General features: G+C 42.4%; 1 protein-coding gene across 6 annotated transcripts in view; it reads right to left on the bottom strand.

Moving 5' to 3' along the window:
• The window catches only part of CACNB2 (calcium voltage-gated channel auxiliary subunit beta 2), a 270,818-nt gene that overhangs the window by 20,822 nt on the left and 237,197 nt on the right, over positions 1-12,799 (bottom strand). For 3 of the 6 annotated variants that reach the window (XM_006759920.2, XM_015561460.1, XM_006759919.2), the window contains exons 6-8: positions 11,385-11,518; positions 7,712-7,792; positions 7,172-7,230 (exon numbers count right to left, since the gene is read on the bottom strand). In XM_006759920.2, coding sequence (XP_006759983.1) covers positions 7,172-7,230; positions 7,712-7,792; positions 11,385-11,518 — 274 coding nt within the window. Of the gene's footprint in view, positions 1-7,171; positions 7,231-7,711; positions 7,793-11,220; positions 11,241-11,384; positions 11,519-12,799 lie in introns of all 6 variants that reach the window. The other 3 variants (XM_015561462.1, XM_015561461.1, XM_006759921.2) reach the window with 1 other exon arrangement.

The raw sequence follows: 12,799 nt of genomic DNA, 5'->3' as shown, positions 1-12,799 counted from the left end.
TGACATAATCATAAATAATGTGCCAGAAGAATTTTTAAATTAATTATTGGTACTTTTTAGAGAGAGAGGAAGGGAGAGGGAGAGAGAGAAACATCGATGTGAGAGTGAAACACCAATCAGCTGCCTCCTGCACACCCTGACCAGAGAGAGATCCCATAAGCTGGGCATATGCCTTGACCAGGAATCGAACCAGCAACCTTTTTGCCCATCCAACTGAGCCACACTAGGCAGGACTAAAGACACTTTTAGACATTCAGGTCTCAAAGACAGTTTTTATGTACTCTTTCTAGGGAAACTATTAGAGGATGTTGTTGACTGAAATGACAGGGTAAACCCTGAAAGACCAAGGGAGCTCCAAAAGAAAAGGCGACAGACAGCCCGAAGACAGTGACAAAGGATGTCCCAGAATGGCGAGTGTACACCGGCACAGAGGGCACCCATCCAGATGGTAGCAGCCCCGAGCGCTTCCAGAAAGATTCCAAAGGACAAAGGTGAGAGACCACCTGGTGCATCTGAATCTACTCTGAGGAGATTCAGACAGCTGGGGGAGGATCTGGGGCTGAATTAGTGCCAAATACATAGAAAACACCTGGTGCATCTGAATCTACTCTGAGGAGATTCAGACAGCTGGGGGAGGATCTGGGGCTGAATTAGTGCCAAATACATAGAAAACACCTGGTGCATCTGAATCTACTCTGAGGAGATTCAGACAGCTGGGGGAGGATCTGGGGCTGAATTAGTGCCAAATACATAGAAAACTAAGCAAGTATAAAAGGTGAAATGATTTATCTCATAGTACCACAAACACTTATGAAAGAGTAATCAATGCATGACATGGCCCATTTATATATTATTTATATGGCTACAATACATACTAAAAATGGAGCCAGCCAAACATACCAACTTACCTGTTGAGAGTCTAGAGCAGTGGTTCTCAACCTTCCTAATGCCACAACCCTTTAATACAGTTCCTCATGTTGTGGTGACCCCCAATTTCATTGTTACAAATTGAACATAATTAAAGCATAGTGATTCATCACAAAAACAATATGTAATTATATATGTGTTTTCTGATGGTCTTAGGTGACCCCTGTGAAAGGGTCATTCGACCCCCAAAGGGGTCGCGACCCACTGGTTGAGAACCGCTGGTCTAATGGAGGAGATGTGTATGCAGGTATGTGTGAGAGAGGAGGACTGTGCATGAGAGCTACATATCCTCATGGGAGAGATCACTGGGTAATGATTAAGTCTGAAAACTCAAGTAGCAAATTAAGTATGTTATTGAGAGGTAAGGAGTAAACACAGAAATAGCTAATGCAGTTAGCATTGGTTGCCATTGGGATAGCAATGCATTTGTGACCATGTGGAAAGGGATGACTGGATTTTGCAAAAAATATATCTATATGTCATACAGTCGATTCTTTATGAGTTGGGACCAATTCATGGAGTTTCATATCTACTATCGCCTTCATGATGCAGAATCACTCCATTTCTCCCCAGGTTCCCCTGTGCTACCTACCCCTCTGTGGTCGATGCTGCCTCTACCCCGCCTCTGGCAACCACCGAGCCCCATGGATGCCGGGGGCAGGGTCTTCTAGGCAGAGGAAGAGGGAGCACCCAGGTGCTGGGCCTGTACTAGTGCAGCTGGGGGCACCCGCGCGCGCTGATGACCAGCATCTGGGTCCTGCGGCTCTAAAGAGGCTGCCGTGCTTTGGGCACTACCCTGGGATCACAGTGGGGACAAGACAGGAGCGTCTGAGCGCCTTCAGCAGAAGGACGGGGTTTTCTGTAACAACACACTGCTCTTTGTCCCCATGCTTTTTCCTTTCTGCACGTGGTGCTGTCCAGCCCGGCGCCCACTGACCTGCTTACGTGACGAGCTGTGTAAGCGGCGTGAAACGGGCCACCACACGATTATGCTTGGGGAACTGTCGTTACTTGAATTTCCACCGGAAAAAAAGTCCTGAGGGCAAAATTCTGGGGACAATTCAGTTTAGAGGAGTAGTTTTCAACCCTACAAAATTGCCATATAAGCGTTTAGGGTTACTTTAGGTCCCGCCCTAGAGATTTGGTTGCAATTAGTCACGGGTGGAATATAAACCCTGGCTTTTTATTTCATTTTTAAAACACTGTAGGTGATACTCATATGCAACCATGGTAGACATCCACTAGTTTAGAAGGAGTTATCTCACATCCAAGGACATTTTCCGCCAAAGAAAGTGATGTAATGTTTCCCAGGATTATTGATTTTTGATTAAGATCCCTTCGCACCAGTTTCCACATGTACATATCCCTATAGCAATGCAGTCTGAACTCTAGACACTGCAGTGGCAGGAGCTGACGTTTTCAAAACACTGCAAGGACAACTGAACTCATCACCGACAGTAGCCTTCCTCCTCATCCCTGATTTCCTTGCTAATTTACCTGTCCTCGGCCTACCAGGTGAATCGGGAAACTGTTTTGTTTACATGACACAGGAGATTAGGGTCATGCGATGTAAGTGGGCTACTCTGTTGCACACGAAGAAAGGAGAATGGTTTGCCACCGCTTCTTTGCCCTGGCACACTTAAATGCTGTTTTAACACCAGGGCCATGCTTCTGACAACTCCCAGGGCCTCAGCAAATGAACGAAAGTAGGTTTAAGGACAGAAAAGAATTTCTATCTAGAATCTTTTCATCACCAACACTTCGTTTCATATTTTCTCCCTCTTGGGTTTTAATTTAAAAATTTATTTAAGAATCATTAATGTTGAAAGTATTACCAATGTTCCCCCCACCCCCACTGACTCCTTCTAGCCTGCCTCCACCCCCTCGCCCCAGGCCTTCACCACCCTACTGTCTGTGTCCATGGGTTATGCATATATGCACGCAAGTTCTCTGGTAGATCTCTTCCCACCCACCCAGATTCATCAGTCTGTTCCATGCTTCTATGTCTCTGGATCTATTTGGTTCAACATTTATTTTGTTCATTAGATTCTACATATGAGTGAGATCATGTGATACTTGTCGTTCCCTAACTGGCTTATTTCACTTAGCATAATGCTCTCCCAGGTTCCTCCATGCTGTCTCAGAGGGTAAGAGAGCCTCCTTTTTTACTGCTACATAGTATTCCACTGTGTAAATGTGCACAGCTTTTTTATCCACTCATCTACTGATGGGCACCAGGGCTATTTCCAGATTTTAGCTACTGTAAATTGCACTGCTATGAATATAGGGTGCAAACACTTTTTTCTGATTAGTGTTTTGGGTTTCTTAGAATATATTCATATAAGTGGGATTACTGGGTCAAATGGCAGTTCCATATTTAATTTTTTGAGGAAACTCTATACTGTCTTTCATAATGGCTACATTCCCACCATCAGTGAACTAGGGTTCCCTTTTCTCCACATCCTCACCAGCACTTGTCATTTGTTGATTTGTTGGTGGTAGCCATTCTGACAGGTGTGAAGTGATACCTCATTGTGGTTTTACTTTGCATCTGTCTGATGATCAGTGCCTTTGAGCATTTCTTCAAATGCTCACTTTAGAGAAGTGTCTACTTAGGTCCGTTGCCCATTTTGTTTTATTTTATCTTTTAACATGACAATTCATTCAAAGTTGAACTTGAAGATAAGCATGGAAGCTGCTGTGACATAAATGGCAAGCCAGTGGCAGCGCCTTCAAGTCCTCAGGTGCCAACATCCAGTGTCCTGCCTGCAAGGATGCCCCCACACACCCAGGGACCCACACAAGGGGCAGGGAATTGTGCAATAACACAAACATTTTGTTAAAAAGAAAATGGAATGGCCATTTGCCTAGGACAGCTTCTATGTCGATATGATGTAGTTGAAGCCGGAATTGTCCCCAGTGACCATGGTCCCGGCTGCTTGTCAGCACGACTCCAAGGAGTGCAGACACGACCTGTACATGAATGAAGGCCCGTGATGGTCAAGGCTGGAGGTCAAAGGTGCCTTTGCCCATTTTAAAATTGGACTGTTTGTCTTCCTTTTGTTAAATTGCATGAGCTCTTACATATTTTGGATAAATTTAGTTTATTTAATAGATAATTAATGAGTAATTCGCTTTTTCCTTTTAGAATTGCGTCTTTTGAGAATTAGTCATACCTGATGCTTCTGCTGACTTCCCACCCTCTGTTGTTATCTTGGCTTGCCAAAAGCAAAGACACTTAATGATTCAGATACTCTGAAGGTCTTGCCAGGAGTTAAAAAAAAAAAAAGTTAAAATTGTCTCTGGCTTTTTGCAATTCTGCCTTATAGACTCTATTACTTCCTTGGAGGATCTTTCATTGTGATCACAGCCTAGAAAGTTGAACTCCAGCTCTATGAGTCAAGATGAACCGAGGCAGGCCCGTTAATACAGCCATATGGAAATGACTTCTGGCCAGAAACAAAAGATACAACATGCAGACATTTTGTTTCTGCATTTCTTAAATGAAACCAGTCAGAATGGCTGATACTTTATAACACGGGTCCAAGATACACCCTATGGCTGGAATCTGTCTTCCAAATTAGAAACGCACTCTGGTTTAAACAGAAGTGGGAAGTCAGGAAATTCCATCTTGTTTCCCCATCTTTGGCATTTAGGAAAGGGCAGCAGGTTACCTCAGTCACGGACAGCGTGGTGCCTAGTCTAGCAGAATTTTTTGGGTGTGCACGCTCATGGGACACTTCCAAATTGTGATAAAAGACAGAGCCAAGAATAAAGAAGTGAAAGCTAAATGGCCCAATTGGAGGCATGTCTTTTATACTTGGCCTGAGAGCCTTGGACCGAGCCAAAGGCCCAAGGATGAAGCTGTGTTTCCTGGCACAAAATAAAATATAGTTCATAAAGCAACAGAAAACAAAAATGTCCAATTAGGAGCATCTGGTTAGGTAGACTTTGATCATGAAGTCTTTTTATACCCTGAATTGTGTTTTCCTTTTCTGTCTCTTTCAATCCTTTGCTGGATTACTAACCACACTTGTATCTTCCTATTAAAGTTTCTCCCTCTGTCCTTGCCTCCCCTTCCAAAAAGTCAATATAAATCAGAAATGGTTGCAGAAGCAGGTGTGGTCAATGGAGAAAGTACTATATTAAGACATCTAAAAGAACACTGAGACCCACAGATGCCATCTATTGTACTTGTATTGTTAGGATAGAAGAAGAAAAGGAATGTGGAGAAGAGAGGCAGCACGTTTACCTTGTTAACAATGCAGAAATACTCACCCGCCCTGTATTGGGAAGTTTCCATTTTAGATTCCTATCAGAAGCTGGCTTAACCTGTCCTTTGGCGCCCACTGGTTATTTGATTCAAGGCTGCCTTTCAATAGACTGTGAGTAAGGTCCTATCTGCTTTTCTCCTCACAATGCCTGGCACACAGCATATGCTCAATAAGTACTTATACAAGCAGGTGGAGGGGAGAGAAGAGGAGAGGAAAAGCAGTAAGTCCAAAGTGATTAATATGACACAGCAGACACGGCCCTGGCCTTGTTACCAGTCACTTCCTGCCTACACTTGACTGGAGGAATGTTAAGTGACTTGCCTCTCATATATGCTGTGTCACATCTTGATGTTGTCACACATTTTACACCCTCTGGTGGACATGCCTCTTCTCTTCCTAATTCACTTGGTGGTGAAATCATAGGTTCCATTTAAAAACCCTTCCTGGATGTTGGCAACCCTAAATCAGCATTACCCCTTCCTCTGTTTATGCTTCCTGAACCTTGGACACACACCCACTGAGCTGCCTGTTCATTTACTTTATGTTTTACTGCTTGAGGTTCCAATTTATGGTTTACACATGGCTCCTTGGAGGCAAAGACGGTGAGTGGCTTCAACATCTCTGCATTTTTCAGCCCTGGCCGGGTAGCTCAGTTGGGTAGAGCATTGTCCCAATACACCAGTGGTTCTCAACCTTCCTAATGCTGCGACCCTTTAATACAGTTCCTCATGTTGTGGTGACCCCCAACCATAAAATTATTTTCATTGCTACTTCATAACTGTAATTTTGCTACTGTTATGAATCGTAATATAAATATCTGATATGCAGGTTGTATTTTCATTGTTACAAATTGAACATAATTAAAGCATAGTGATTAATCACAAAAACAATATGTAATCATATATGTGTTTTCCGATGGTCTTAGGCGACCCCTGTGAGAGGGTCGTTCGACCCCCAAAGGGATCGCGACCCACAGGTTCAGAACTGCTGCAATACACCAATGTTGCAGTTTCAATCCGTGGTCAGGGCACATACAGGAATCAACCAATAATGAGAAAGTGTGTGTGTGTGGTTCCAGAGACCAAACAAAGAATTTAAAAGAGGATGGTGTGTTCCACCACGTGAATTAAGAGGAGGACGGCAGATTCACTCGGGAATTAGCCTTGTGAGGAGAGTCCCGACATGACTAGTGATCTGACATGACTAGTTTTGGGTGAGTGATGGACACATAACTTGTTCAAGGAGTTTTGTTATAAAGAAAAGGAGAAAAATGAGACAGCTAGAGGGAAAATGAGGTCAACTCTTTTGCTGAAGGAAGAGATGACTACATTGTGTATGCTTATGGTACTGAGGAGAGGGGAAAGGGTTGTTATGGCTGTGCTGGGGGGTGGGGGTGGGGGATGGGGTCTGGCATCCAAGCTGGTGGGTTTGACCACTGTTAATAGTAATAAGAGAAGAGCAGAGCACACAGGCAAACATGCAGGTGGGAATAGGTGTGGTGGTGGGAACTCTTGGAAGTTCTCTGTCTCTATTTTCTCAATGAAATAGGAAGCAAATTCATGGGGGACAGTGAGATGAACAGGGGATGTTAGAGGTTTGAGGCGAGAGGAGCTGGCATGAACGTTATTAGAAGAGTAGAAAAGTAAATGGAAGAGGGATATTTAGCTTGATTTCTGGGCAGCGATGAGGCCAGCTGACCATGAATTTGGGGTGAGACTATGCAGAAAGCATTTGGCCAATTTCAGCCTCTGGATGTAGGTGTAGGAACAATGAGATGGATTATCCAGGTCTGAGGATGTGCCGAGAAAATATGACAAATATTTATGGCTCAGATTGAACTGGACAAAGTTATTTCCTGTCACCCCATAGACTTCAGAGGGTAGTTCTCTTGGGATCACCTGCCTGTCCCACCAGGTGTTGTCATTTTCAAGACAAAAAACCCTTAATACCCAGGATTCTGAAATACTCACCGCCCTTCAAATCTGTGTTTTAAAAAATCAAACAACGCTTTTTGCATCATATCTGTGACCTGCAATTGAGGAAGCAGTAAGTTAGGAGACAATAAAAACATTACTATTACAATAAAACAATTTTACTCCTCTTAAGAATGTCTGGAAACCCGGGCTTCCCATGTGGAAGAAGTAGCACGTGAGATCAAATTTGTCTGTTCTGATGAGTTCTGATACAATGACAATTCGAAAGTCCAAGTTCCCTGAATTTTTCCTGATGTTTTAATGACAATACACGACCCCACAGTGGTTCCAGTCACTCTCCATCTGATACTGTTCCCCCCGGCTGAGTACACTGAGGCTAGCAGAAATCTCCAGAGCAACAGCCAAGAAAATAAAACAGGCCACAACAGGAAGCAACGTATACCACAGCTTGAAGAACACCACGCTTTGTGGTAGGAGCTCTTTGAGTTCTCAATTCAAGAGTCAGGAGAGGGAGCTGGGGTCACAAAGCAGTTCAGCACACGGAGGTCAGGTGTGCGCCAGACAGCAGCTACCTACCTCGTACCCCTTCAGGGAAGGGCCCACCAAGACCACGGGGCGCATGGAAGGTACCACATCATAGGGAGGCGTGTGCTCTGTCTGCAGAGAGAGGAGAGGGCGTCAGGTGGTTGGCAGGCAGGGGGAACGTAAGTATTTTACGTAAAACCTGTCCTTTCCCAGCTCTGTGATCCGAGGTACTGGCTTTCCAGACATTTCATTTTTTAAATTATTTTATTAACTCGCCTCTTTCTTACATAAACCCAATCAAAGACCGGTGGGTTTATTTTCCTAAAGTTTTCAAGTTATTGAATTGTCTACATTTATTTTTCTCTCCTTAATAAATGCTACTAACAGACGAATCCCTAAAGCAGAAGGTGCTGCTTTTGAATGAGAACTAGTTGGTAGAACAGATAGAAACATGCCTCATGCAGAATAGGTGCTTTAGGCTTGATGGGAAGTTAAGATGGCTTTTCAGATGCACTGGAGTTTTCTGAAGAGCCACATTTGCAGACCTAACATGGTTAAGTGCAGAGAAAAGAAAGGTTTCATTACCTTTGCTTGTCTTACCTGGATAAAACCTAACTTCAAAACACTGTACGTCATTACCAAGTACTTGAAAAGTCCTATTTTACTGTAAGGGTTTAACTTAGCAGGTATGCTTGTCTCAGTAAACAGTAATCTGGACTCCTATTGACAGCTTAGAGGTTGATATTGTTGGATTTTTGGTTTCTAAAAAGGAAGGTTTATGTGTCTCGGAGGAAAGGTGGACAATGTGTGATAATCGAGCCTGCTTCAGTGGCCTCAAAAAGTTCATCATTCACTTGCCTCTCTAAATGCTTTCCAGGAGCACCGAGGAGTGTTTCTGTTACGTAACTAATCCAGGGGGAGGAGCTACATCTCGTAGCAATTTCTAAAACTTTCAAAACTTTCCAGCTTAACTGATTAAAATAAAATAACCAAAATCAATTTTTTTTCAAAAGTTTTGAATTAGGAATATACATTACATGCATTTTAGTAATAGCTACTAAGAAATTTTATTTCAAGTCATTAAGTATTAGGTAACCACTAATTTGTTTGGTTATATTAAAAATGGCTATTTTGACAGTAAAAATGTCACACACTGATTTTCAAAATGCATCTTTTAATGCAGAAGGGAGATATTGCTGTTGACCTGAAGTAACCAAATCATTGTGATATGAATCTTTCTGCATTAAAGAGCATCTGGAAAAAATATTTCAAGAATTTCTTTTAGTCACACAGGCTAGCAGAAAAATATTCTTTAAACTATTTTAAGAATTTGAGAAAGTGGCGTGCCAATGTGAGTATAATTTTTGCATCCCCCAGAACATCCTATTGCTGCTTAAAATTGTTCATTGCAAACTTTCTGAATTTGATTAAATTTAACCTGCTTAAGAGGGAAATTAAAAATCATTTCAAATTTGAAAGCTTTCAGCTGAGATTTCACTAATGCCATAGGTAAATATAATCAAAAGGGGAGAAAATATTACTGTGATTGTGCTCTCAAGTTTTATTGCTTAAAATTTTGCCTAGTATTCAAGATTAATTTTAAAAGCCACAATAAAGGTAGAATGCATTTTTAAACAGAAATAAAACAAGACAAACATAATACAGTGACAGCACAAATGCCACACAAGCACCGCTCTAAAAGCAGCCTACAACACGGAGACACGCTTATCATTGACTCTCAGGCTGTTTCCTGTGTTTGAACTCTGCACTCTAAGTTGACCACATAATCAGTAACATAAGAAGAATGAATACCAGTGCCGAAGGCATCATAAGCATATTTGTTAAAGTATTACAATTATACCACCTGGGATCATTCTGAAAATGTTTCGAAGCCACGTCTTTATAACGATGAAGTATGAGAATTCCTTTTCCACCAGTGCAATTAGGAATAAAAATTGCATGCATTTTAGTAACAGCTACTAAGAAATTTTATTTTAAGTCATTAGTATTAAGTGGCCCGTTATTTGATAGGTCTTCGTTTCCTTCGATCTATGACTGCCAGCTAGCAAAGGGTTACCCACTGCTGGCGATCCGTCACCTTCTCAATAAGGTCGCTACAGAAATTACCTTATTTGATGGAATATTGGTACTTGGTGATTACGACATCATCATTTTTACCTACCCTTTCCTGCTAACCTTATGTTGTTCAAATTCGTCAGGGGGAAAATTGTGATAAACATTTTTAAAGTTTTAGAATTTCAGAGTAAGGAAAGCTCAGAAATCTCATCTGGACTGCCATGGTTTTAGTGCACGTCACTGCTCGTGACAGCCCAGAGCAGCTCAGCAATGCTGACTTTCTAGGGTTTCACACTGTTCGTCACTTTTGCTAAGACAAGAAGATAGGACCACAGAGATGGTCTGGGGCTTCTGTGTTAACACACAAAAAAATCCAGGTGTTTTAATTTTAGCCTGGAGTGCTCAGGTCTTCCATTATTAACATAACCATAATTTATTTAAAAAACAACAACTTCACAGTTCAGTATCCGACACCTCATTGATGAATTTAGAGTTCTGCCACAGAGCAAAATACTTGTGTGCAGAGAAGAGTTTAGGACGTGGAGAGTGTAGAGCAGAGTAGGTCTTCCTCAACATCTGTGTGGCATGACATACTGTGGTCGCGTAGGACATGGTGCCATCAGGAAGTATGACTATAGAGACAGCACAGTAGGCTGTGGAAAGTGGTGAATAAAAGACGGGAAGGAGTGGAAATGGCTGGGGAGACCTCCTTAAACAATATCGCTCTGAAGCTACAAAATGTGCTGAAAGGAACCAGACCTTGTCTGGAGTAAAGAGCTCAGGACTGCCTAGTTTCCAGTCAGGGGATGAGGAGCAGCACCATGTAGTTCTTGGCTGGCCAGGGGCAAAGGTTCTGAGCGCGGCCACTGCCCACTGTCCAGCAGGAGAGATGCGGGAATCGGACGGAGGAGGCACGGACCACGGGAGAGTATTTATATGGGACGAGAGGAAAGACTCAGTAAACCGCCAGAACAAGCCTGCATTTTCCCACGGGTCTTGTTCATCTGCAGGTTTTGCACCTAATGGGTTAGAAGTTTGAATACTGACTAAACGAAGACTGGAATCATTTTTTTTTTTTTTTTTTTTTTAGTACAAGCTATGTATCTGGATATCATAAATCAGAATCTAATATTGGTTTTAAAATGCTTGACTATAAGTTAAATTGAGAAAAAAGAAAGAGACAAAGACAGAATAAGCATGCACAAGAGAGGTGCATCAGAGAGTGTTGTCGGTGTTCGACATCCTTAAATGTTTAAACAAGTTCCCTTGGTGGTCGGTATTATTCCATCAAAAAGGATAAGTACTGTAATGGTGCTTTCACAGTCACTCACTGAATTTAGTCGGTTTGCAATGCATGGACTCAATTAGAGGCTTGGTAGGTTTTTTCCTTCGGACAGAAATAATTGTATTTCATACAACTGCGGGCTTGAATGCTAATGATGCCAGTGGCAGGATAAACACAGCTTATGTCAATGTAGACTTACCGATTTCTGCTTCTGCTTAGCTACAGCAGCATGGAAAAGAAACAAAGAATAACAGAGCATGCATGTTATTGGCTTTTCGAAGGACGCAGACAGTCAACAGGACTAGAATGTGACGCAGTGCAGTTGAGCAGGCGGACAGATGGGAGCTTGGAAGTTAATGTTACCTTCTTAAAGAAGGGCATTCTTTTCTCTTTGGAGTGGGGTGACGTTACACTGTTTGCACTGGGCTTAGGGGAGCGGTGGTTTGCTGGAATATCATTTTCTTCTGCATCTAAGCCAGTAGCATCTATGTCTATAGCTATATACAGACAAACAATTCAAAAATCATCAGGTAGACAGGAGAGGAAAAAGAGGTTATAAAAAAATAAAATGAGAGCAAATAAAATTAACCTTAGTAAAAGATCTATAATGAGTGCTCAGCACAGTAAACAAAGTAAAATCTAAGGCAAAGCACATTAAGAATACAATGTATTGAAATCTAACAAAACTGAGAGTGGCCCTCATGACACCTATTTGCTAGATCAACTTCGGCACACTAGAGCTCAAAAACTATTTTCAGAAAGACATTTTTACTTTGTAGTTTCAAGCATACTATTGACATTTCCCATAACAATGCACAGACCCTTCACTTCTACAGCATCTTCAGCCAGCTTTTAAGTAATAAGCACCTCCACTGGGAACCTGTGTCTCAGCACGCTTCAGATTTCTCATTTTGCTGGGTTTTGTGTGAAAACCAGGTGATGTGCAAAGGTTCGCTCAAATGGCAACAGGCATTTAAATGAAAGAGAGAATAGAAAAATCCTAAATCCAGACCACGCAAAGAAGTCATACTCGAGGGAAATGGCCCGGGGAAGGTTCCAGAAAGGGCAGGATTAAAATGATTTCAAGATGATAGGTGTCCCCGATGGAAGGGCAGGCGTGACTGACGGCTGCTTGGGAAACGCTGGGCCCAGTGGTCTCCAAAGGGACACAGGGAGGTTCCAGTGGTTCCTGTAAAGCCACTGGGTTCGATGCAAGGCGCGGGGTGGAAGGGCGCACAGACCCAAGAGAATATGCCTTCACTTTTCAAAACCTTCCACCCCGGAAGATATCACTTTGAAATGAGTGCTAAGTAATAATAATAAAAAAGGCCCATCATGTCATCTTGACTATAAAATGCTTCCCTGTGCAATTACTACAGAATTTTATTGACTGCAAAGGATTTTAAAGATCATCTTCAACCCTCTTATTTTTAAGTTTTAAAAGATAAACTCTTAAAGAGTTTAAGGCAGTGGTTCTCAACCTGTGGGTCGCGACCCCTTTGGGGGTCGAAAGACCCTTTCACAGGGGTCACCTAAGACCATCGGAATATTGCATATTGTTTTTGTGATTAATCACTATGCTTCAATTATGTTCAATTTGTAACAATGAACTTGGGGGTCACCACAACATGAGGAACTGTATTAAAGGGTCGCAGCATTGGGAAGGTTGAGAACCACTGGTTTAAGGGATTGTTCTTGGCAAACACTCAGCAGAGCCAGGACCCAGAGCTTAGCTCTGCCTCAGGGGTCCCTTCCCGCCTGCACACTGGTGCTGCTTC

The sequence above is a fragment of the Myotis davidii genome, unplaced genomic scaffold (genome assembly GCF_000327345.1).
Source record: "Myotis davidii unplaced genomic scaffold, ASM32734v1 scaffold376, whole genome shotgun sequence".
In the NCBI taxonomy this organism is placed as follows: Eukaryota; Metazoa; Chordata; class Mammalia; order Chiroptera; family Vespertilionidae; genus Myotis; species Myotis davidii.
Note: the sequence above shows the minus strand (reverse complement) of the source record. Positions and strands in the feature narration are given on the sequence as shown.